This window comes from Ascaphus truei, chromosome 19, assembly GCF_040206685.1.
Source record: "Ascaphus truei isolate aAscTru1 chromosome 19, aAscTru1.hap1, whole genome shotgun sequence".
Classification (NCBI taxonomy): domain Eukaryota; kingdom Metazoa; phylum Chordata; class Amphibia; order Anura; family Ascaphidae; genus Ascaphus; species Ascaphus truei.
The window spans coordinates 33006109-33032578 of NC_134501.1; the positions used below are offsets into that span (position 1 = coordinate 33006109).

At 45.2% G+C, this 26470-nt stretch overlaps 1 protein-coding gene across 1 annotated transcript in view; it reads right to left on the reverse strand.

Annotated features, from left to right (window-relative positions):
* EDC4 (enhancer of mRNA decapping 4) overlaps window positions 1-26470 on the reverse strand; it is a 98893-nt gene that overhangs the window by 18069 nt on the left and 54354 nt on the right. Inside the window, exons 18-24 of the mRNA XM_075577103.1 lie at window positions 24295-24755; window positions 21958-22056; window positions 18183-18335; window positions 9414-9450; window positions 8645-8825; window positions 6961-7116; window positions 224-339 (exon numbers count right to left, since the gene is read on the reverse strand). Of these exons, the coding sequence (XP_075433218.1) occupies window positions 224-339; window positions 6961-7116; window positions 8645-8825; window positions 9414-9450; window positions 18183-18335; window positions 21958-22056; window positions 24295-24755 (1203 nt within the window). The remainder of the gene's footprint in view (window positions 1-223; window positions 340-6960; window positions 7117-8644; window positions 8826-9413; window positions 9451-18182; window positions 18336-21957; window positions 22057-24294; window positions 24756-26470) is intronic.

Here is a 26470-nt window from a genome sequence, read left to right on the forward strand (position 1 = left end):
CCCTCAACAGGTCAGGTTTTCAGGCTATCCCCTGCATCAGCACATGTGGCTCAATCAGCCCCAGCTTCAGCACAGGTGGCTCAGAGGCTGTCTTCGATTGAGCCACCTGTGCTGGGACATCCTGAATCTGACCAGTTTGGGGGCGCGTGAGGGCTGGAGTTGCGCCCCCCTGATTTAGAATATAAAGACACTGCGTTGGGACACATTAGGACACAGGATTTACCTTTGATTTAACCATCTTCGTGACATTCTCCTTCAGAGTTCCCTCCACAGCAGTAAGCTTTGCTGCAATTGTGCTGCTCAGCTGCCCCGTGACAGGCTCCAGGCTTTTAGAAATACCTTTAGCACAAAGACAGCGACACACAGTGTAAAATAATACAATGCTGCTCCTCTCCCCCACCCATCATCTTTTCTATACTATTAATACAAACATGTGCAGTTCAAGGGTGCTGATCTGGGTCTCGACTGGCAAGGTGCCTGCCTCATACCCAATCCCCTAACAAGGACAGACACAGGGTACAGGGAACTTCTCACCGTCCCCACTGCCTCACCCCCAATTCCCCAACAGGGACAGGCACACAGGGTACAGGAAACTCTCACCGTGCCCACCGCATCCTCCCCGATCCCGTAACAAGATAGGCACACAGGGTACAGGAAACTCACCGCCCCCCCCCCCCACCACCCCCCGCCTCACGTCCCCCCCTCCCCCCCCGAACAAGGACAGAAACAAAGGATACAGGAAACTCTCATCGTCCCCACCGCCTGCCTCCTATCCGATCCCCTAACAAGAACAGGCACACAGGTACAGGAAACTCTCACCGTCCCCACCGACCCGCCTCCTCCCCAATCCCCTAACAAGGACAGGCACACAGGTACAGGAAACTCCCCCCCCACCCACCCCCCTAACAAGGACAGGCACACAGGGTACAGGAACTTCTCACTGTCCCCACTCACAGGTGAAAAAAAGAGGATCGCTTAAAGCAGCAATAAGTGTTAATTATTTTTTTTCACATATTTTATTATGGGATCGAAGCATTGAATGAAATAAAAATAGAAAAAGTAAATGAGCTTACAGCGGCTTAATAAAACCCCTCACCTATCCTGTCCTGTATATCTGCATTGTGTTTGCAAAACGAATGAAAATTTCTAGACAGAGCAGCAAAATGCCTTCTCCATTAAAGGAGCCAAATTGCTCATATTTTCCACGTTTGGATATGTCTGCATCCAGCTGCTTTGTGGATTGTAGAGAATATATTTTATCCACCGTTGCAAAACCATTTTCCTGGTCAGAAACGCGATTAGCCATACTTGACCTGGCAATTGGTTTTATTTCTCCTTATGAAATGTTAAGGGCGATATAACGTCGCAATGTGCGGCACATTCACCTCGCTGGCCGGGTTTATCCCTGCATTCTAAGGCTGGGATTATGGTCCCTGCGCGGTCGAACGAGCGCACCGACGCGCACACTCCTGCAGCCCAAGCAATTTGTGAAGTTGGCTGCAACAGATTGTAGACACGTTGCGGGGGCGTGGCGGACGGATCACGAAGCTGGTTCGCCCTCATTGGCTGAACCAGCTCACGTGCGCTGACGTCACGCATCAACGCACTTCTTCACCGGCAGGCGCAGGCACGAGTGTAGCTCCAATAACAAAATATAGCAAGTTTTCTTTTCTAGAGTTTAAATCCGCAAGGAAAAATATAGGGGTTTTAAGCAGCAACCCAGTTTCACCCTAATAAACACGCCAGTTCTTCGTCCAGTTTGGCCCTACGTGACTGCACATTTATATACAGATGTGCCCAGACATACTCGCGGACCAACGTGCTGCAATCCCCTGGCCCCGGAAACAGAGTCTTGCAGCACGGGAGAATTACTGCTGTGCGGGTCCCTGCTTCTGCATGTGACCCCGCAGTGTTAACGCTTCACTCGATGGGCCATCTGCAGGGAGAGAAAAACGATACAATACTAACCTTTTAGATGAGCGGTGCCCCGTCTGCCCGCAGCGATGAAGGTAAGAGATGTAGTGCTCCTTCCCCCTGGGTGACGTAGAACATGGGGCTCTATAGCGGGGGAGGCTGTGAGACCATATTCGGTCATCTACATCAAAGGGCTGGACAGGACAGGACATTTATATCATGGCCATATAGCCTCCCGCTCATGTATAGCCCCATATTGTGACATCTATGTAATCCAGGGGAAGGAAGTGACTGTTCAGCCCGGCGTCTCTTACCTTCAGCACTGCAGGGACACGGCTCCAGGCGGCTGGGCAGCTCATCTAAAGGACGAGCAAGTGATCGTGGCACCGAAAACAGCAAGTGTGGACTCATCTGCACCGTGCAGGAATTCATTTCATCAGCTGCTCTAAAGACCGTTCACAAGACAGGTTTTGGGGTTTCCAAATTTGGGCTCTTTACCCTAAGAATTGTTTTTGCCCGTTTATAGGAATTCTGCAAACGACCTGTCCACAACTTGCCATATGGGGGGCATATACCCATTGGGTATATTCATTCTGGAAAACAGACCACATTAACGCTTACAATGCCAGAATGACCTTGGCCGCAGGGTGCTATGGACCTCCCAGTATAGATCACACAGCCGGGACATCCTCCCTGATGTCCCTGAAGTTCTCGTCTGTTCACATCTTTCAAACAGCAACAAAAACAAATCTCCACTACCTTTGGATGTCACACGGGAAACGATAGTACCAGTCCTTGTAAGGTCCCGCGGACATTGTAATGGCACCCCAAAGGTCAAGCTGCTTCTCCCAAAAAAGGAAATCACCAGCAAGACCTGGGGCGCAGCTATAGCCCGGGGACCTGTGCCCTTGGGGACCAGTTCTCCCCCCACACCTGGTGGCGGAACCGGCGGGCCCCAGTATTAAACAGAAGCCGGCAGAGAAATCAGCAGCTCTGACAGTCAGAGCAGGAAAGCAGGAGGAGCACGCTCTGGCCGCAGACACCGGAAGGAAGAAAGACTTCCGAGTCAGACCACTAGAGAGCGCTCCTCTCCTGCTCTGCTGTAACAGCTGCTGATTTCTCTGCCGGCTCCTGTGTTGTTTAACACGCAGGACCACCCACAGGTAGGCATGGGGGATGAAAGGGACGAGAGGTGGTGATGGGGGCGGGGGAGGGGGAGAGAGAGGTGATGATGGGGGTGGGGGGCAGAGAGGTAATGATGGTGTGGGGAGACCGATAATGATGGTTGGGCGAGAGGCAGAGGTGATTAAGGTGGGGGGGGGGGGGAGAGGTGATGGTGGGGGTAGAGAGATGGTGGGGCGGGAGAGGTGATGATGGTGGGGGAGAGGAGAGAGGGGGAGAGAGTGGAGAGATGATGATGAGGTGGAGAGATGATGATGAGGGGGAGAGATGGAAAGGATGGGGGGGAGATGGGGAGATTATGATGATGGGGAGAGATTATGAGGAGGGATGATGAGAGAGAGGATCAGGGAGAGGATGGGGGAGGAAGAAAAAAAATGGCAGTCTGAATTAATATTAATGGGACCCTGACATTTTTTTTGCCCAGGAGCCCGTTGTGGGACCATGACTCTCTCAGAAGCCACGGATTTAAGTGTTGGCCGCCGTGGCTCCGGAGACAGTAAGTCAGTCCTGCCACATCTGGAGAAAGCCCCAAAGTTTTTACCTAGTTTATGAATGAGTAATTCTAAAGCATGTACAGTAGTATTTTAAATAGACTTTTCAATTTTCTTAAGAGTATGGGGACCTCATTCTGTTTGAATCTACATGTACCATTCATATCTCAGTATGCTCCTTTGCACTACCCCTTGTTTGCAGGGTAACCACTATAAGGCATGCAATATTGGGGTACATGAAGCAGGTTTGGGGGAACATGGATGGAAGATAGGCAGATTCACACAGGTTACATGGTTGATGATGTTGGAAAGAAAGATATGTCCATCAAATTCAACCTATGCCAAATTTAGAAAGATACTTTATCCTATATTTGTACTTACAGTATATTGATCCAGAGGAAGGCAAACAAAAACCCTGTGAAATATCAGCTAATGATATCTTATAAGGGAAAAAATACATTCCTTCCCGATTCCAAATAATGACAATCGGATTACTCCCTGGATCAACATCCTTCCCATGTTTACTTATTTGGTATATCCCTGTATACCTTTCCCATCTAAAAAGATGTCCAACCTTGTTTGAACAAATCTATTGTATCTGCCAGTATTGTATCAGTCTCCATGGGTAAAGAATTCCACACTGTAACTGCCCTTACTGTAAAGAAACCTTTCCTGTGTTGCTGGTGAAATCTCCTTTCCTCCAACCTTAACGGATGGCCCCTGAGTCCTTTGTACTGCCCGTGGGATGAATAGTTCATTTGAAAGCTCCTTCTATTGTCCCCAAATATTTTTGTATATATTTATCATATCCCCTCAGATGCCTCTTTTCTAATGTAAATAAATCTAAATTTAGCTAGCCTCTCCTCATAAATTAGATTATCCATCCCATGTATTAATTTGGTGGCTCTTCCCTGGTGGGTTTATGCCACTAATTATTACCCACTATAACCACTACCTTCTTCACAATGCAGGATTTGCATCTTTATCTGACGAGTCCCAGAGACCAAATTGCTCTTTGAATGAGTTTTCCAAATCTATACTGCCCTATCCTGGGCTCTGCTGTACAAGCGGTTATATAGAGAGGACATATTCTAAGGAGTCCATGTGTTAAGTAGGTAGGAAGCTAAAAGGGACACTGCTAGAGTCACTACTGGGAAACGGTGTACTCCTTTTCACCTGCTTGATTACCGGTGTAAGATATACAGGTACAAATCACAAGTTCCTTGTCCTTGCAGAACATACCTATGAAAGTTTGCATTCAGGAATTGGTACAGTAAACGCTAGGTTAATGTTTCTTGCTTATTGTTATAGAGAAAAATAAACTTGGGTAAATGTAAGTTTTCCCAACTGGTATTCTCATTTAAACCACATAGCAGGAAAACACTTAATTCAGCAAAAACGTGAAAGGTGCAAGATATAGAATTGACATCACAATTCTCATTGTGTTTATAGACCATTTCAACAGCTCCACCTAACCAGCATCATCTACTGCCTTACCTTTCCTCCGGAAAAGGAGAAGATTGTGCAGTAAGGAATTATTTGAGCAAAAAAAATTAAATTACTTCTCGATGCAATTACTTAATTCCAGCTATCATTATAAAATACATTGTTTAAGGTTTGACCTACAGTATAAGACATAGAATTACATTTGTGGGGCTTCAACAATCCCTTTTTATTGCCTGCACATACTTAAAGGCTTTAGCTTTGAAAACCCATCTCTCTGTGGGCATCCCCAAGGGGTTTGAAAACCCATCTCTCTGTGGGCATACCCCAGGGGTTTGAAACCCACCTCTCTGTGGGCATACCCCAGGGGTTTGAAACCCACCTCTCTGTGGGCATACCCCAGGGGTTTGAAACCCACCTCTCTGTGGGCATCCCCCAAGGGGTTTGAAAACCCACCTCTGTGTGGGCATCCCCCAAGGGGTTTGAACACCCATCTACGTGACTGTTGGCAGCACTATCATAGACCCAGTATCACAAGCACGCTGCCTAGGGGTCTCATTTGCCTCCTTCCTCACATTCCCCGCTCACATTCACTATGTAGCTAAAACCGGTCTTTTTCCCTCCGTAACATTGCAAATATACGCCCTCTCCTCTGCTGCTCAAACTAATAGTCATTCCTGACTTGGCTGAAAGCCATCATAAGTTGGTTACTTTAACAACCTAAAAGTGTACTATCAGTACACACAATGTGAGTGGATTTACTATAGAGTTATATATAGATTATATCTACTTATACAGTATTACACTATGTGTGTGTTCTTTCTGCTCTATATCCCCATCATATCCTGCTGCCTGTGAGTCTGGGAGATATCGGGAGTATCCTGTCGTCAGGGACCATATGTACCACAAGAAGCATCCTGACATCAGACGTTCTTCAACAACAGTTTGGTTAAACTGATTAACCGAGATGCCTGTTTTATCTTACGAAATGCGAGTTCACTACCACCTTCACCTATACCGATCACACACAGAATTACACTATTGTGTCCTCTTTTCTTTATTTCATATTATCTGGATGTGAGTGCGCATTGGATCCTCCTACTCTAAAACTAATACAGCCCTTATTCTCTCCCGTCTCGATTACTGCAACCTCCTGCTGCCCGGCCTTCCTGCCTCTCACCTGTTTCCCCTACACTCTATCCTAAACAATGCTGCCAGAATCACTCTACTCTTTCCTAGATCTGTCTCAGCATCTCCCCTCATGAAATCCCTCTCCTCGCTTCCCATCACATTACGTATTACTTACAAAACTCTTCTCTCAAGGCTACACGCACTCTTACATTTTAGCCCTAATTTATCGCTATACAACTGCCCGACTCTTGCGTTCTGCTCAAGGATGTCTTCTCTCTACCACTTTTATATCCAATGCCCTCTCCTGTCTAAAACCTCTCTCACTGAATGCCCCCCACCTCTGGAATGCCCTCCCCCTCAATATCCGACTGGCACCCTCTCTATCCACCTTTAATACCCATCTTAAAACACACCTCTTTAACAAAGCATACGAGTAGCTCCATTGGCCAATATACAGCTCATACACTGACCGTGGCCCATTGCAGACACACTAACCATAACATCCTCCTCCCGTCTCTAAATTCTCGCCCTTAGATTGTAAGCTCTTGGGGCAGAGACTCCTTTTCTGAATGTTACATTAAGCTCTGAAGCCCTTATTCCCATTATGTGTTATATTATTATGTCCCGTGTATTACTGCCGTGAGTGGGGGGGAAAGCGTTGGCCAGAGAATTTAATTAAATGACCTTCACTTATGAAAAGATAAACAGATAAGAATTTAACAATAGAATTGGTCATATTGGATGCAGCGCTGAGGCTTTGTCTGATCACAAAATAAATCTAGCACCGCTTTGTACTTACACTGAGGAACAGTCTTTTTCATTTCGTCCCGTACGGTCTTGTCCAGCCGGTTGCAGAGCGCCCCGGACAGGGAATGCGAGAGCTGCTGCGACAGGTGCTCCTGCAGCTGCCCGTTCCGCTGCTGCCCATCACTTAAGATCCGGTCAAGTCTCCTTTCTGAGGGAACGTGGGGAATTAAGGGCGGTGACGTCTCAATATCGTGCTGCTTTTAGACGATGGAAGTGCCTGTGTGTGAGCATCTCCAGGTGTATGCTCTGCATCAAAAGCACGTGTGTTACATACTGTATCAAACGTGTGTCACGTGTTCAAAAGCTATGACAACCAGCTAGGCAACTGGACTTTTCTGCAGGGTCTGAAGACTGAAAACACTCAAGTGCATCCACATCTCGCACAGGTAAGTTGTTCATAATAGGAATATACAGGTAGGTAATCTATAATATGAATATAGTGAGCTATGTGGGATTGGCCCTTTACGAAACAGATGGCCAACAATACCCATTTCACCATGTCACAAATGTAATTTAGAAGGACGGTCTGTACTCAAATATATCACTGAATAAGCAGAATTTAACCCGAGGTAAGGAACCAAGTGTGGCAAGAAATAAGTTGGAGTTAAAATACGCAAGTCATTTTTTTCCATAACCCTTTTGGTTATTACATCCAGAGTTGCGGTTGTTTTTTGTTTAAAGAAGTCCACTTCTCTTTTCTAAATTAAAGGCCGGAGGAAATGAGGGAAATCTGCTCCGGTAACACAGATTCCGACTGTGCGCAAAGTTCCACCACCTCGAGCGCTCCAACCCAACAACATATACAGCACACAATCTAAAGAGACGCGTTATGTGCACCCCAACGGCGTCTATAAAATCATATTATTTACACGTGCTGGACTGTGGAATCCCCCCTAACAGAGACTGAGTATGACCTGGTGTGTCACATTCCTGCACCAAAGGGGTTCCTGCTCAGTATGATCACAGAAGATGAAGCCAGGGCAGAGAAATGAGCATGTGCAGAAAGAAGCGAGGACGTAGTAGGGAAGAGCACGGAGGCAACACTGTGCTATCTGTGTGTGGCGCTTAAATAAAACACAATCTACTTTGGGAAACGTCTGTGTGTCCGACACACTTTCCTTCAACACAGAGCATTGCTAAATACACACAGTTTGTGTAATATTAGTGTTTACATGCAGTCCTACTAAAGCTGTGCAAGCCTGCAGAGATTTGTATTGTTTTTTCCATGTACAGGTTGCGCTTGTTTCCTGCGTCTCTTTAGCTTGTTCCGTGTCGGACACTTCTACGGATGTTAAACACTACAAGTGATTAGATAACACGTGGACCCCATGCAGCTGCAGCAAACCGATTTGTGGCTGTGCAATGTGTTGATGGAAGCAGAGGATTTAAACATGAGGTGATTGGTCAGTTACATTGGTTAAAGCAGAGGGGGCTCAACTCCAGTCCTCGAGCCCCCTCTATCAGGTCCGATTTTCTGGATATTCCTGCTTCAGCACAGGTGGCTCAATCAGTCCCTGTTTCAGTACTGGATGCTGTCTTCGATTCAGTCTCTGATTGAGCCACCTGTGCTGAAGCTGGGATATCCTGAAAACCTGACCTGTTGGGGAGTGGGATGGGGGGGGGGGGGAGGAGGGGCTTGAGTACTGGCGTGTAACACCGCTTGGTAAGAAGGATACGCTCTTGTTCCTGTTGAGTATCGATCACACGCTCCACATGGCCCATGATGGAGCTCTGAGCTGCGTCCATGTGATCCGTCAGCCGTTGTAACAGCTCCAGTTGGCTCTGCCGAAGTTCGGCCAGTTCCCGCTGCTGGCTGCGCAGAAGAACCATCAATTCCTCCTGCTGCTCGCCGTGTGGCTGCGTTATTGGGCGGAAAACAGAGTTTGGCCACATCTTCAAAGAACAACTTGCATTAAATCTACTTCATGGTTTAGAAACCGATTGCTTTTTAAACAGGATTGAAGCAGGGGGTCTCCGGAGCTGAACCCCCCTCATATCAGCTCAGGTGGACCTCCTGCTTCTGGAGATACTTACCTCCGTAATAGGTGCCGGTAGTGTCACGCGGTCCAATAGGAAGCCAAACCCGATGATGTCACGGCTTCCTATTGGCCCGCAGGGTGCGGGAACTTCGAAACACCGCCAAAATGTCAACCCTGGAAGCCTAGCGGAGCAGCTACTGGCACCCCCGTCTGAGGCAAGTAGCTCCAGAAGTAGGGGGTCACTAAAGCTGCAATAAACGGGGGTTCAGCTCCGGAGATAGTCTGCTGCAACCCTTTGTAAAACAAAATTAGCAGCACTTGGCTTGCTGCTTTAACACTAGCCTAAGACGTAGGTATTAATGACTAAATATACTGTGCGAGAGTCCGTAGGGGGACCTCGTCCTCACGCAAGTTTGTTATTTTATATTAAAAAAACAAGTCATGTTTACACTAAATCTGTGCTCACCTGGTGGTCAGAAATTCGTGGCGACTGAGCCAGATCCCTAAAATTAGAGATGAGGACAAAGTTAGTCAAAAAGAACAAAATACTTTAAATACAAATATAAGATAAAGTATCGATCATCTAAATTTAGCATAGGTTGAACTTGAATACAGGTCTCTTTTCAACCTCATCTCCTATATAACTATGTAACAGAAAGCCCCCCGAAGCTTGCACGTCATCACAAATAACAATGCGTGTATATGTTGAACACGTCTCCAAACACTCCTGGTTAATGATTGTAACTCGGCGCCCCTTGTGAGGTCAGTACTGTAACCTTTTTAGAAGACCGGCCACATAGTCTGTCATAACACACCAGTACTGTTAATATTGTGCTCTAGTTAGAGGTTATTAGGGTAATCAGCAGATGTCCACAGGTCTGGTGACCGGAGATGTGCAATAATGTTTTGTGAATATTTATTCTTCATTAGTGTTCAATGAATTGTAATATTAAAATCAGTTCTTTCTAAAGTCAGCCCCTGATTACTGCAAATGTAACACTGGGGCTGAATTCCTCTGTCAGCTCGGAGTCCATAAATAGCCTCTAACAAATGCTTAGTGCAGGGGTGGCCAATGCCAGTCCTCAAGGGCCACCAACAGGTCAGGTTTTAAGGACGCCTCTGCTTCAGTACACGTGGCTCAGCCACTGTTCATCATTCGATCCGGCCCCTTTCTGGTACCCTATGGAAGCACGAATAGTCTGACCTAGTCTCGCACCTGCTCCAGATAGTGCTTTACACATCTCTTCTCATCCAGCTTGTGCAGCGGTTCCTCCTTTGGATTTTTTGGCTGAGGACAAAGGATGGCAGCAGGACAATCTCCTGATTTGGATGAAATGCAGATACTAACTTAGGTAGGAAATGGGTGACGGGCCTCAGGACAGTTCTCTCATGATTTATAATTAGGCATGACCCTTCACAGGATAATGCCTGCAACTCTTCCACTCTTCTCCCCAATGTGATCTCGATGAGATATACCGTCTTGTGTGTTAGCATGGTTAGTGACAGGTCCTTTAATGGTTTGAATGGAGGTTAATACACAGAGGCTGGTATACACAGAACCCAGATGGGCCAGTGGTCCAGTCAGAAACTCCTACATGTCTGCACTCAATATCACCAATACGATACGTAATAGTATAGTAGCTAGGAGAGGTACGGAACAAAAAACATCCACTAATAATGAAATTATATGATGTCAGTATTAATAAAAACTATTTTAATAGTAATGTAACAAAAAACAGGGTATTAAAAACTCCCTGGTACACATAGAACCTCAGGTAGAGGGTACTACTTGGTAGTAAAGCCAATTCACCTTAGATAAGGTGATAACCGGGCTGGATAGCCCAACAAAAATAGAAGTTCAGCCTACTAGGAGCTTCTATTCCAGCTTCCCCCTCCCACGACCACACTACGATTGATAACTATATTATTAATAATAGGACACACCCTCAGAATGAGCAAGTGTTAGATGACACAGTCACTGCAAGTATCTCAGTAGTGGAATATTGGTATATCAGGAGGGCTCAGTTGGAGACTGTATAATAGCACTTAGTTAGCCCATCACAGTAATGAAAATGAACCTACTAAGAGAAAGGAAGCTAGCTCTCTAACTCACCCCTCCCACTGTGGAAATAATGCTAATGTGAATATATTATTGCTTGTATCAAAGAAAAACAATTCCCAGATATCAGATAGAGGGAAAAGTTACATACTCCGAGGCATAGTGTGCATATATAGTTACTTATATCAGAGTGAAGCAGGTACCAGATAACAAATGGAGGGATAAGTCACACACAGATGCATATTAGGTAGCTACATCCAAACAGTCCACTACAATACTTGCGGTGTCAGCAATGAGGCATGGGTGATTAGCCTGTGTCCAATGGTTCAGAGTAACTCAGTTAAAATAGTCCATTAACTGTTCTACAAAGTGCTGCCAATAGCACTAAGTGCAATGGGGAAATAGCAGCAATCCCGACAGGCGTTTCGCTTCGGCGCTTTTTCAAGGGATGACGTTCGAATGTGGGATTCCACCATTGCCTGCAGTATCAGCGACTCATTCCCAATTTAAGGTCTCAGTCTTTTTACTGCTTCTAAAAATCTGGTAATTAACCTCTCAAAAAACCTCTTTCCAATAGTGCTGTAAAAGCACACACCTGGCCTTCCAGGGAGCGGAGGCAAAGTGCTTTCTCAAAACAGTCTGAAGGATTTAGACTAGCCCTGCTGAAGGAGGATTAATGCAGTTCTGCTCTTTTTCCTTGCCCCATCGCAGGAATCTCAAACAGATCCTGCAATATACCTTGGACGTGGACTCCTTTCTGGCACGGATCAGTGTCTCAATTGGCTTTGCTGAAAGGCACTTTTGCTTTAGCAAGCTCAGTCGCCAGGCCGCTAGCACCAACCTCTGTGGATTTGAGGTGCTTTATTGGCCCTTGTTCCTGCAGCTCATACACCGGAGGTAGTTCCCATTGTCTGACTATTGTCTTAAAATACCATGTTTGTCTTGACCAGTTGGGTAAAAACGATTGCCTCAGCCTTGTCTCTTTTTAACACGCTTGGTATGAGTGAAATTGGTGGGTAGGCATACGCCAAATTGAAGCCCCACAGGAAACTCGGGGAATCCACCTGAAAGGCTGAGGGATGATCTATTCTTAAAGAGAACGGCGGTATCATCCTGTTGCGATCAGATCTAGCTCTGGGTTGTATCTGTTGATAAATTGTCCTGTTCATAGATCATTCTCCTGGATGTATTTCCTGTAGGCTCAGGAAATCGGCGGTCAAGTTCTCCCGTTGTGGGAGATAGACTTGCAGTTAATCTGTCCAGAAAAACTTCGGCCCAAGTCATAATGGCTGCCGTCACTTGCATTAATTTTCTGCTTCTTGTACTGGCTTGTCCTTGTATATATTTTACTGGCGTACGATGGTCTGATTTTATTAAGACAGGTCGACCTTGCACATACTCTTGAAACGCCTTTAAGGCTGCCTTTAGTTCTAGATAATTGGCATGGTATGTATTTTATTGGGCTGACCAATAACCAGAGGAGTGGTGAATGATGGCAAAACCTGTTTCCAGGTTTCTTTGTTGCTTCCACCATCATAGCTTGTCATGATAAGATCATGAGATATTATGTATTTTAATCCATCTGGTGCTTCAGGGGTTAATGAAGGTACAATTTGGGTTTAAAAATACAATGTATTGGGTTTATAACAGGTACAGACTTGCGATGGGACTTTGCTGGGCTTCAAAGGCAACATAATTGGGAGGGAGGCTATCCTGGATTAAAGCGCCGCCTGTTGGTTAGAAGGTCGTAAACACTAAGCATAGCTGACTGTACCAGCCTCAAAGCAAACTCACAGTTAATGAATAATTACTGGTACATTCCAGAGAAAGGTGACCCACAGGTTATGCCATCATTGAAGGACTTTATTAAAAATGAGAATATTATGTGGTCATCTACTATACCTACGAAAGAGCTACACACCTGTAATCGTGTCACAGAGGAGAATGCAACAAGACCACACACGGCACGGTTAAGAGGTAATAAGGCAGATATCCATTTGTCGCTCAAATGTAGGGGTAAGACGGTTGTGATTAGTCTCGTGGCGTCCGTAGTGACCACCCAAATCTATTGATCAGCTCACGTGTGTGTAAGTATTACAGAAGGAAAGTTATGAGTATGTTTATATTCTGAGGGGTTAGTTTAAACACTGTTTTGTAGGAGTTTTTTTTTACTCTGTCATAAAACTGTCAATCTCGCAGCTGATTTACGACACGGGTGGATTTATGTTGTTTAAATGGGGAAAAAATAGGATATAAATCTTGGCACAGATTATTTAAAATCAGATTTCAACAAAGGTTTGCTTGGACGAAACACACAAGTCTCACTTCTGCGCCAGTGACCTCTCTGGGAGAAAACCTATGACATATGGTAATGTATAGGGTTTTCTGTAATGTTTTATCATTTAATGTTAAGAAACTGTCCTGCACTTTTTGTAATTCTATGTTCTTGTAATCCTTTTCCTGTAATATAAGCACTGTATTTTTATATCTATATATTAAAACACTTAATAAGTGATGCTTTGGGCCCTGAATGAACCTATGCACGCTCTGGAGAGAGTATTTACAGCTAGTACGAAAGGCAGGGCTGTGTATTATTGTCCTAAAGCGAATCACATGAATCTTTGATGCTTTAATGCCACGAGTATGCATCTTTGAGAACTGTGGAGGCTAACCAGTCACCCTTCTGAATCAAAGAAAAAAAAGTGTGATTGTAAGCGCTCCTTTCTGAGAGAAAATCAAGTGCAATTAGACTGTGTTAATCAATGATATATGATATATGATATATGATATATGATATATGATATATGATATATGATATATGATATATGATATATGATATATGATATATGATATATGATATATATATATATATATATATATATATATATATATATATATATATATTGAACACACAAAAGACAAAGACAATCCCCGAAAGCAGCACTCTAAATATACCACAATATAACTGATAACATAATACCAAAAGACCAGGAAACTAAAGTCAGACTAGAAAATGAATAGATTTTAATAGCGAGCAAAAAGAACACTAACATTTAAAAACATATACACACTAAGGGCAGCAAAAAATACAAAAAGACTGTGACTGACTAAAATTTACCAAAATCAATAATGCTGAAAAAATAAATCAAAAGCAAAAAATGTGTCTGCACAATGAGCCTGATAACTATATAAAGCGACACAAAGAAAGAATATTTAAAAAAAAACCCTAGTAAAGACCTAAGCTAAAAAGGTAGATAACTAAGCTAAGGGCATAAAGAAAGGTATGGCATAAATAAACCTATATACAAAAATGATGTACATAAGAAAAATAATAACTTAAACCAAGGGGGAGGCACAGGGGAGACAAAATGAAACAAAGACTCAAACCCTGAACAGCAATACAAAATATCAAAATCAAAAAAAGATGCATACAATGCCTGTGGTGGCTGCACAAAAGCAAGTAAGACACATGGCTGTAAAATCACAAAAAGCCAGTGCTGTTTGCACATATGAAACAACCTAGAGTAAGGGTTCCATAGGAGATAATGACTCCAGATAGCAGAGAAAATGATACTCAGCTGCCATATAGTGATGATGGAGTCAGTCCCACGGAGTTAAACTCCAGGATGTGTGGAAATAAGTCATGCAGTCCACAGGATAAGCACCAAGAGTCACGCCAACAAAATAATGAATAGCTGCCTAGAGTGGACACTCAACGCGTTTCAGCCAAGGGGGCCTTCTTCCCGGAGTATATATATATAAAGTGCTTAATAAAAAATATAACCGTGCAAATGTGTTTGTTAAAATTATTCAGTGATATAAAATAGCAGCTCAACCCTTTTGTAGAGACGGTCCAATTCTCCTTAGACAGATCTTCAAAGGTAGGTCATTGGGGAGCGCAGATACCACCATATATGAAAAAAATATAAACAATATATAGTGTAGTATTTTCTTAGATAGGAGACATCTTTGGTAAAAACAGAAATGGGGACTCACACTTTCCCAGTGAATCAACAGCAATGGTTTACCACCCATTTAGCTGACCATCCATCGGGTTAAACCATTGCTGCTGATTCACTGGGAAAGTGTGAGTCCCCATTTCTGTTTTTACCAAAGATGTCTCCTATCTAAGAAAATACTACACTATGAATTGTTTAGATTTTTTTCATATATGGTGGTATCTGCGCTCCCCAATGACCTACCTTTGAAGATCCTTCTGAATCGCCTGAATGATGCCGTCTTGAATCTTGTCACCTTGAGGAATGTGTTGACATTTTAGATCCAACATCGCTCTGTATGCTCCAGACAAGTTTCTCCTCCTTCACAAAGGTAATATGCATAAGTTATTCTGAGGCCGCGTCCGGGCTCCATGGCCTCAAGCATAGAGCTCTCCTTGCGGCCACTAAAAGAGCCATGGATCTTGATGTAAGACGAACAGCGTTGAATGATGCCTCTGCGAGATAATATGTGGCTAATTTTATGTCCGCTAACACTTTTAGGATTGCCGTTCTCTTAAACCCACTTTTCCAGCACATCTAACATATTAACGACCCAGGCTCGCATAACTCTGGATACAGAAGCCGTGGCCACCGCTGGTTTACAAGCTGCTCCTCCTGTCACGAATGCTTTCCTTAGGTCATTGAATAATCTTCTGTCCATTACATCCTTAAATAAAATGGCTTCATCAACCTGATGCGCCGTTCTCCTCGCTATTATTGTAATCACTGAATCCACCTTTGGCTGTGTTTCCCAAGTCTTCACGTGTTCCTCTGCAAGGGGGTAATATTATAACATTACCGGGACAAAGCCATCTTTTTGCCCTTCTGTATCCACTCTGATTCAATAATATCCGTAAGTACCTCATGTAGAGGGCACACTTACTTTCTTGTGCGTCTCCCTGAAGAGTCTCTCTTTGTGAATCATCACTGGACCTTCTCGCACCGCTTCAATCAGTGCATCAAACATAGTATCTTCCGCCTGATCAGAGGAGTATAGGTGTTCTCCCTCAGACAATATGTCAATATTTGATTCGTCAGATGAGGACCCTCTCCTGTCCAGACTTGTCTGTGACCTTGACCTCTTTGACGGTCCCTTACTTGCGACACTACCGTTTCCATAGTCTGTCACTGTGTCCTTCATCCATTGAAGAACATAATTCATTTGATCCGGAGCCGGGACTGCTGCAGCTTTAAGTCAGTCCTCACGTCATGTCTTCCCTTCTATAGCTGGCTTGTCACATGCTCTTGTTTCTTAATACTTTTCTGTGATACAAAGCCTCCACAGGCAACTTTGAAGTTCCATGTTCAGGTAGAACAGAAGTGCTGTATACACAAAACAAACACCTCACAAAGTTCCATGAATCTTCTGCTCTCTCTTTGAATAAAACTTGAACTTGTTCTATTTTCAAACCTTTTAACTGATTGGCTGGCGAATACGGCATCTGGTTGGTCAGTTAGGACCAACCAGAACAGGAAAAAAGTTTAAAACAAATATACAACAAAAAAAACAGTTTTCAAGTGCAACTGAAAAATAAAGTGCAGGATGTGGAGTTTGAAAGAAAAACCAAGGGGGGATACCGAGCAGAACACCCTGCTTAAGGTCCACTGGGAGGTAAATGTCCTGCCCGCTCACCCAGAAAGTTTTGGCAACAACTCATTGGATGGATCGCTCTCCATAGCTTGCAACATTCACTCCTCTCTTCCAGACAACACAGGCAGCAGTCCAGTGCCTCAGCTGTGTGTTTTACAGTCCCCCACAAGGTTTCTATAAGCTTACTGCTGTATTTACTGGATCAACCGCACTTCCGGTTTCTGGCACGCTCCCACTTTGGCGCCACTATGAGGGCTCCCGTTTTCAGTGCTACGTCACGCGCGCATGTCCTGCTGGGGTCGGTCCCCTGCTGCGCTCAGTAGCGGCTCGGCAGTCTTGTGAAGCGAGACCGGCGCATCGGTGGGGGAGAGATGCTGGGAGAACCCCTCTGCCGGCTATACTACACTGATAATCCTGGGGCGAGTGTCCAAAAAACAACAAACCTATTCTACGAAGGACAGAAAAAAGCCAGACTACAGGTGAGAGGAGGAACCTTTTATATCCCACCTGTAGAAATGTTTTTCTGTCCTTCTCAAGAGGCAGAGCTACCCATATGTATAACCGCCATGAACATTGAATGGGAAATATAAAGTTTAAGTGAAGGGAACTATTAAAATGGAGTCTACCTTTGACGTGGTTAGCATTTAAAAAAAAAAAAAAAAAACACAATAAATTATAATGTCACCAATAAATTGCCAATTGGAAAGGAGCGCAGGGTTTTTAAATTTGTTTTCCATAAAGATCGTCTCACAGTATCTATCAGAACCGTAATGTCCAATAGGGCTGTAGGTAGAAAGACTTACAAAAGTAAGTTCTAAAAATAGGTCAATATTCATATATCAACAAATACAGGTCACGCGGGGCTGCTGCGGGGTGTCCACGAGCCGAGAGGTGTACCGGTGGAGACAGGAGAACGCGACCAACGGGGCATCGGTCCGGACCCGCTTTCCATCTACTCCTTTGGATCCCACCTCCGGATCTCCTGGTTATACCTCAGCAGCCTTTTAGCGAGATTGTAAGTTCATTTTTCTTTATAGTGTGTGATTATTGTAACAGTTGGAATATTTTTAATGATATAAATGTATAATTTCCTATACTTCGTGCGCCCTCTCCGGTTTTCTTTGCGTCTTTTGCCGTGTGAGCCCCTCTTGGGAGCTCACACATTTTAGGAGATTAAGGAGTTCTCCTCACGGAAGGCAGCAAACGTATAGAACTGCATCTGCAGGACAGCACGAGTGCGGAGTGCAATCACAAAACCTCTAGCCATCTTAGGGGCTTATTTTATATCCGCTAAAGCGGCCAATTGGGGAATTGCGGTCGAAGACGGACCAATGGCCGACTTTGGCGGATACAGAATAATCCCCCTAAATGAGACGCTTCTTTACATGCACGACAGCCTGTTGTGGAATATTATCAACGATGGGATCCAAGGTCATGTTCAATACTCATGAACCTTGTTCAGAAAATAAATAAACCTTCACCCTTTAGGTAGTTAAAAAGAAGAAAGGTAAATGCTTGGGGCCTGCTGTATAATAGTATTAAGCGAGCACAGAATGCATTATTGCATCGATCGTTAGATTAACGTACACTTCATCTTTCTTGGCCTTCCTTCGAAGCTTTGGAGATGAGCGCGGTGACACTTTGGTTTTCCAGTCTTTGACAGGGAGCCGCTGGATCGATCCCTTCCCACCGAAGTTTGACGAGGTTGAAGCCAAGCTCGCTACTTCCTCATCATGCTCGCTAAAGGAAGGAAACGGAAAGTAATGAGCTCTGATTCAGGCCCACGTCTAGCTTGATGGGGACATCAAAAATAGCCGTGACTAAAGCGGCAATGCAAGGTGGCTGGTTTTTTTTCACTTTTTTTTTATTACACACATAGGATTGAAGCAGGGGGTCTCTGGAGCTGAACCCCATTATTTTCATCTTTAGGGGCCCCCTGCTTCCTCCGAAGGGGGAGCCGGTAGCCATTCCGTCTCACTGGAGTTTAAAGCTCCTGCATTACGCGGCCAAAATGAAACCGCACCGGACGTCGTCACAGCTTCCTACTGGCCGCAGGGTGGGGGAGTTTTGGACACCATCATTATGTGAACCCTGCTAGCCGAGCCGCTACCAGCACCACCTACGGTTTGTATTTCGGGAAGCAGGCACCCCCCCCCCGCCGAAATTAATGGGGTTCAGTTGGAGACCCCCTGCTTCCTGTGCCCAGGACATACTTGAAAACGAGAGGTAACTCTCAATGTATTACTTCCTGGTAAAATATTTTATAAATAAATAAATTCCATCCAACATTAAAATGTAAAATAGCCACAAAAAGCACCCGCTTGGATTGCCCCTTTAATCAGACTCCTAATTAAAGTTACATGTAGAAATAACTAACCATTTTTGTTGATTTATATCGCTACAAATTTTCAATGACAGCAATAAATTTAGTCGATTAAAATGCAGTTTATGCCAATTGCACAGAACAAAATACTTAAAATATCGGAGCAGGGAATTATTTGTAAACGTTGCAAGCTAATGTGAACATGTGCGCTTGCCCCCGTGCGTGTGCGCGCGCCCCCGTGCATGTGCGTGCGCCTGGCCGTCCGCGCGTGCCTGTGTCTTTATCAGCCACTTCTAACCATCACTGCGGTGCCACCGACGTCGTCACACTAATCACTAAAAAAGGGCAAAGTATAGGTGGCCAAGACTTACCGCATTAAATGTAGGTGTGCACCATTGCACCATTTTATCCCCACTGTATACGGAGTTGTAAAATTACCCAATCATGCAGAATATTAATGGGACAATCCAAGCCGTTTTGTGGGGGGAGGGCGTTGTTTGCTTTTTAACATAGGATGGAAGCAGGGGGTCTCCGGAGCTGAACCCCATTAATTTCAGCTTCGGGGGCCCCCTCCGGTGGGGTGCCAGTATCTCCTGCGAGTTTAAAGTTTGCACGTCTCTTTAGCCAATAGGTAGCACCAGATGACATCATGGTTTTCTATTGGCCAGCAGAATCTTTAAAACGCCGCCATTATGTGAACCCTGGTAGCGGAGCAGTTACCAGCACCCCCTATGGAGAAATCTCTGGAAGCATGGGGTCCCAGAGCTAAAATTAATGGGGTTCAGTGCCGAACACCCCGTTTCCATCCTAAAAAACCCTGCCAGCTTGGATTGCCTCTTTAATCCACACACATCTTTGGCAGGGACAGGAATCCCGCAAACCAAGGAGTCCCCAGAGCCAAAATACACAGCTCAGCTTATGGGGACACCTGCTTCCCACCTATATCCAAAAAGGAAGGGGGGGATAAGACAAGACTGCTGATTTAAGGCTTTTGATCCCAAATGCAAAAATGATTGTGATGGTGCTCCACGTGGTCCAAAATATGATGCAATTTGGGCGTGTACCTTTAAAAAAGGTACAATGTCACATAGCTGGCCAATTTAACAATCTAACTGGCTTCCTTAAAACTACTTAAACTGTGCTAAAAGCAAAGATTGGGCATGTTTTATTTCCCTGGAAATTACAAATTGCATTTCTTAGGAGCCCCCGTCAGGTGGGTGTTTTATTTACCTTTATTTATTGAAAGGAGGGTTAAGGGGGGGGGGGGGGAGAATAGGGGCATGTCACTGCAAAAACTTGTATTACAGTGTGACATTAGACAAGAGGAGCAGACAAGGAAATCCAACAGTGATGGTGATCCCTTAACATGTTACTGGCATTGACCACGATGGTGATCCCTTAACATGTTACTGGCATTGACCACGATGGTGATCCCTTAACATGTTACTGGCATTAACCACGATGGTGATCCCTTAACATGTTACAGGCATTGACCACGATGGTGATCCCTTAACATGTTACTGGCATTGACCACGATGGTGATCCCTTAACATGTTACTGGCATTGACCACGATGGTGATCCCTTAACATGTTACTGGCATTGACCACGATGGTGATCCCTTAACATGTTACAGGCATTGACCACGATGGTGATCCCTTAACATGTTACTGGCATTGACCACGATGGTGATCCCTTAGCATGTTACTGGCATTGACCACGATGGTGATCCCTTAGCATGTTACTGGCATTGACCACGATGGTGATCCCTTAACATGTTACTGGCATTGACCACGATGGTGATCCCTTAACATGTTACAGGCATTGACCACGATGGTGATCCCTTAACATGTTACTGGCATTGACCACGATGGTGATCCCTTAACATGTTACTGGCATTGACCACGATGGTGATCCCTTAGCATGTTACTGGCATTGACCACGATGGTGATCCCTTAACATGTTACAGGCATTGACCACGATGGTGATCCCTTAGCATGTTACTGACATTGACCACGATGGTGATCCCTTAACATGTTACAGGCATTGACCGAGTGGGTCAGTCCATAAGCATGTTACTGGCATTAGCATACTTTGCTCCCAAATTGGATTACCCTTTTAAAGCTGCAGTTCAGTCAATATCCTGCATGTGTTTTTTTTTTAATAAATCAGTTCTGTAGTAAGAAAAAATACTTTTAGCATTTTCTGTTTTTAAAAAAACAACTTTGAAAGACCAATTTTCTTGTATTCTATTTTAACAGCCATTTGCTAAGGCACTGCCCCTTCATGTCCTGTCACAAGCCCTGGCACACCCCTTTGTCAGCCCTGCCCTCCCTCTAGCACATGTCAGTGCAGGAGTGCTCATGAATATTCATGAGCTTCCACTGAGAGAAAGAAGCAGAAGAAAAACATATGCCAGCTCTAATTATGTCACCAAATTTCGCCGATCAATACATGGAGAACGAATTGACTGGCAGCTATACAGTTCTTTAGGTAATTAGAGATTGCCCACTTAAAACTATTGAAGTAAAAAAATTAATTAAAAAAAAAAAAGACTGAACTGCAGCTTTAATAGAAGGAAATAAAAGCCTGCGCGATCCTTCCGCTCTCTTCTGTCAGCCGGAAGTTGTGCGACTTCCGGCGCCGACCAGAGCAGGCAGGGAGAGGAAGTACAGCAGTGACCGGGCGGCTGCTGAGCTCGGGAGCCGCAGGGTCACCGCTATGTGGGGTGTCGCCGGGCCTGGGACAGCATGGGAGAGGTGTCCCGGCTCTCCCCCCCTGGTGTCGCGGATCCCCGGTTAAAATCACTGTCGTAGAGCCAGCACCCCTCCTAGACTTCTGCACAAGTTTGAAAAAAGAAAAATGTAAAAAGCAGACTTTCCTCAACCATAAAGCTTTACACCAAGCCAAGTTTCCCAGACATTCAAATCAGACGCACAATATTGTTATTGGGGTAAACAGAAAGCATATGTTAAAAAGCTGCCTGCCTTAATTCCCCGAGGACCCCAGTTTGGCACAGGCTGCAGCCGGACGTAACTCACCTCTGTTCCGCACTGGCATCCTGGCTGTCATGTTGCTGCAGAAGCTGATAGCTTTGTCTATGAAACGAAGAGTTGCCTCGGTCCTGATCATCGCGCGCGCTAAAGGGGGAAAAAGAACCGCCAATTAGAAGCAAGAATTTAAAGCCACGCGCTTGAAAGTTTCACACTTCACAATCACAACCCGTGCGGCTTCCAAAAACTGCGATTACCGGCCGGATCTTGTTCTTTCAGGTCTACTTTGTAACTATGCAACCCTTGAGAAAGTAGGTGTGAATCACATTTTCCCAGAGTCGCCCAAGTATAGGAATCTTATTAGCAAGGCTGGTTTTTACACAGCTGTATTGCAATTTAAATGTAAAACGATGCAACTTTTATGCAGCTTTCTCCTTGACCTCTATTTCACAATTTAAGTTTTAGAGCAGGGGCAGACAGAAAATAAATTAGGAGCCAGGCGTTGGGTTTAGGAGCCAGAGCTTGGTAAAGAGGGAGAGCGGTTGGCGATAGGCTGACAGCCAGAAAGTCCTCCCCATTCCCAAGATGGCTGCATGGGCATAGTTCCGGAGCAATTCACCTTGCTCCCAACAGCCCCCAATCATGCTTTGGGGTCACGGAGAGCGCTGCTGCCAGTCACCGCGGTGACTGACCTGCCAGCAACACAGGCTACAGGACATACATTTTAGGCGCCCGGGACCTTCCCAGCCTAGTTTGATGATATAATCATATCTAGATCAAAGTCTAAATATTGGCAATAGAATGTAGAATCCGTTTGCAGAAGCATTTTTCTTTTAAAAAAAAGGAGATTACAAATGTATTAAAAATGAGCGTGCGTTGTTTAGAAGCAGTGGGTCCCGCAGCCATCTCACTGACCAATATCTATTATACTGTGAAACATTGTTCCCTTTGTCAGTGAAGATTTGATCCCCACTCCAATGTGGCACACACCTTCCAGAAGACGGCATCACAGCACTGGGGGGGCCCTGTAATGACACCTCGTGTCTGCACATGTTCCTGCAGCTCAATCCTTTCTTACTCTTTTATACCTTGCCGTTTGTTTTCTTACACGGTGGGAGCCAAGAAGTCCCCTTGAGCTGATCCGTATACTTTCAGTTCCAGGGAGTCCGATTTCCTAGGTACTGACTGGGGGAAGTTACTGGGTTTAGACCTCCCTCTAGGGCAGGGCGGCCAACTCCCGTCCTCAAAGACCACCAACAGGTTAGGTTTTAAGGATATCCCAGCTTCAGCACAGGTGGCTCAACCAGTCCCTGATTCAACACAGGGACTCGCCTGTGCTGAAGCAGGGATATCCTTAAAACCTTTTGGTGGTCCTTGAGGACTGGAGTTGGCCACCCGTGCCCCAGGGAGCCGGGCTGAGAAGTTACATTGAATGTTACACTCGGAATAATTCTGCACATTGCTCAGTTATTCGCTCCCACTCTAAACCTGGAGACGTAACTTGGCTTCTGGTTCCATTAGCAGAACTGGGCAGAAGGGAAGCCAGTGTCACCAGCTGCCGGCAAGATCAAGTATTGCTGAATCCCAGCAACCAGTGCAGAATATGAAACTCAAAACTTAACGGAGGAAATTGCTGGACTGCTCGAGCAGGCAACACTTATTCCCCCACAGGCATCAGCGGTCACAATGGCAACGTCTGTCGTCCTGAGTATGAATGACAGAAACCTCACAGGGGCCACAGTCAGAAACCTCACAGGGGCCACAGTCAGAAACCTCACAGGGGCCACAGTCAGAAACCTCACAGGGGCCACAGTCAGAAACCTCACAGGGGCCACAGTCAGAAACCTCACAGGGGCCACAGTCAGAAACCTCACAGGGGCCACAGTCAGAAACCTCACAGGGGCCACAGTCAGAAACCTCACAGGGGCCACAGTCAGAAACGGATATTTCCAGAATTCAACGACAGAATTTAAAAGGGGAGGGTTTGATAAAAACAGAAGCAAAAGGGAAAATTATAATAAGGGGGTATTTCTTTTTTGATGGTGCAGCAGCTGCTGCTTTAAGGCTCTGAAAGCATTAAAGGAGCAAAACATAAAATCTTATGGGTTTCTTTTTAATAAAAAAAAGCTCTGTAGTATTAAATATTAAATTAAAGGAGGATCTTTACTGATACATCACGGGAGAACTAATCGATCGGCAGCTTAGGTAGTTTTAGTTTTCAATAAAGGTAATCATAGAATGTATATATCCAAATAAGATTTTTTTTTCGCCAAGTGCCGCACAAACCTCTAAGTGTTAAATGTCAAAGGGCCCGAGTCCCACTTTTAGGGACCTTGAGTGCAGATTAGTAACCACGGTGCTCATACATATAGACAGACGGTTTACCTGTCTGCCAAACTGTTCCTCGTTTCCCTGGTTATATCGGGTGCAGCCGGCCACGGCTGAGACCCTGCTCCGTCCACGTTATCCTGTGCCAGTGCGTTCTCCAGCAGAGACAGGGTGCTGATCCGCTCGTTCTCTGCAGCTGGAGATCCGATGTCCGGCGGACGGTGCCCGTGTTCAGAGCTGGGCCGGTTACGGGGAGACAGCAGGTGTAAGGCGGAAGCGGCAGAGCTCATGCTGTCCGTGTGGGGAGAGGAGTTTGGCCCCTCGGATGCCAGACCCGGAGGTCCCGGAGCGGAGTAACTGCGCTGAAGCGTCTCCGATGCAATTTCTGGGATGTCCTGGGACAGAGCAGTGGAAGCGCTGGAGATCACATCGGGGGAACGTTCACGGGTAGGGGACACCTGCGGAACCACCAAGGGCTCCAAACCCTGCAGCTCCAGGGGAAGGCTGGATGGTGTAACCTGACAGAGAAACCACATCATTACACTTTGCACACGGGATACACAGTGCTTGAGATAAGGGTCTCTGCCTTATCGCAGAACATACAAGAAAAAAGAAACTATGCATCATTTGTGCCATGATGTCTATCCATTCCTGCCGCCCACCACCACCTTAATTAACCCTTTTGCTGCCAGAGGGTCCTGCAAAACACCCCTGCTGCCAGCGAAAGCGTTAAACACCATTTGATCCATCAGGTCTATTTTCTTTGCACCCCGTGTGCTTATCTCAAGAGTATTTGAATTCCTTTCCTATTTTTGTACCCATAATTCCCCCTGGCAGGTGGGGACACTTACTCCTGCACTTGCACCTATGCCGCGTCAGTAAAGTCCCTTTATCCTTTAGCATTTTCAAGCTTCTAATATTGTCACCATATGTTTTTATGGCAGCTAAACAATTACGATCCTAATAGAGATTCCAGACAATTAATGGCTAGAACAGTGTTTATTTAAACTTTTTTTGGTTAAGGAACCCTATAATTATATTGTGAAATTCTGAGGAACCCCAACCCTCTCTAATAGCGCGTCTCAGATCAGATGCATTGTAAGGAACCCCAACCCTCTCTAATAGCGCGTCTCAGATCAGATGCATTGTAAGGAACCCCAACCCTCTCTAATAGCGCGCCTGAGATCAGATACATTGTAAGGAACCCCAACCCTCTCTAATAGCGCGCCTGAGATCAGATACATTGTAAATTGTTCTGTATTCGGTACAATTTTCAAATGACCTGAAAATTGCAAAGAAACCCCCTTTCATGATGTCAGGGAAACCCAAGGCTTCTTAGGAACCCCTGTTGAAAAAACACTGGCCTAGAGGCTAAACATACAGGGGCCATCACTGTTTTAATGCTTTAGCCTATAAGCCTTATTATACGCCTGGCTATCTTTTTCCTTTTTACCTTTAACTGCTATGCAGCTCACACTTCAAAGAACACATTTTGATGCAGCTCTTAAGTAGCATTTGAATGTTTTCCAACCATGATTATTTCATTCCTGATAGCAGAATTCTGCTGTTAATGACCTATTGCTGTCCAACATGTAAACAGTCAGTCGTATAAAAAGCCCAGACTATGCCCCAAGACGTCCGACTGTCCAGGTAATAATGCTGGCACACGCTTCTGAATGTAGACGGTGTGTATTGCCCGGGTTATTATGGACTGGCGTCAATGTAGATGGTGTGTACTGCCCAGGCTATGATGGCACTGGCCACTGAATGTAGATGCTGTGTATTGCCCGGGCTATGATGGCACTGGCCACTGAATGTAGATGGTGTTTATTGCCCGGGTTATTATGGACTGGCCACTGAATGTAGATGCTGTGTATTGCCCGGGTTATTATGGACTGGCCACTGAATGTAGATGGTGTGTTTTGCCCGGGTTATTATGGACTGGCGTCTGAATGTAGATGGTGTGTATTGCCCGGGCTATGATGGTACTGGCCACTGAATGTAGATGCTGTGTATTGCCTGGGCTATGATGGCACTGGCCACTGAATGTAGATGGTGTTTATTGCCCGGGTTATTATGGACTGGCCACTGAATGTAGATGGTGTTTATTGCCCGGGTTATTATGGACTGGCCACTGAATGTAGATGGTGTTTATTGCCCGGGTTATTATGGACTGGCGTCTGAATGTAGATGGTGTGTATTGCCCGGGTTATTATGGACTGGCGTCTGAATG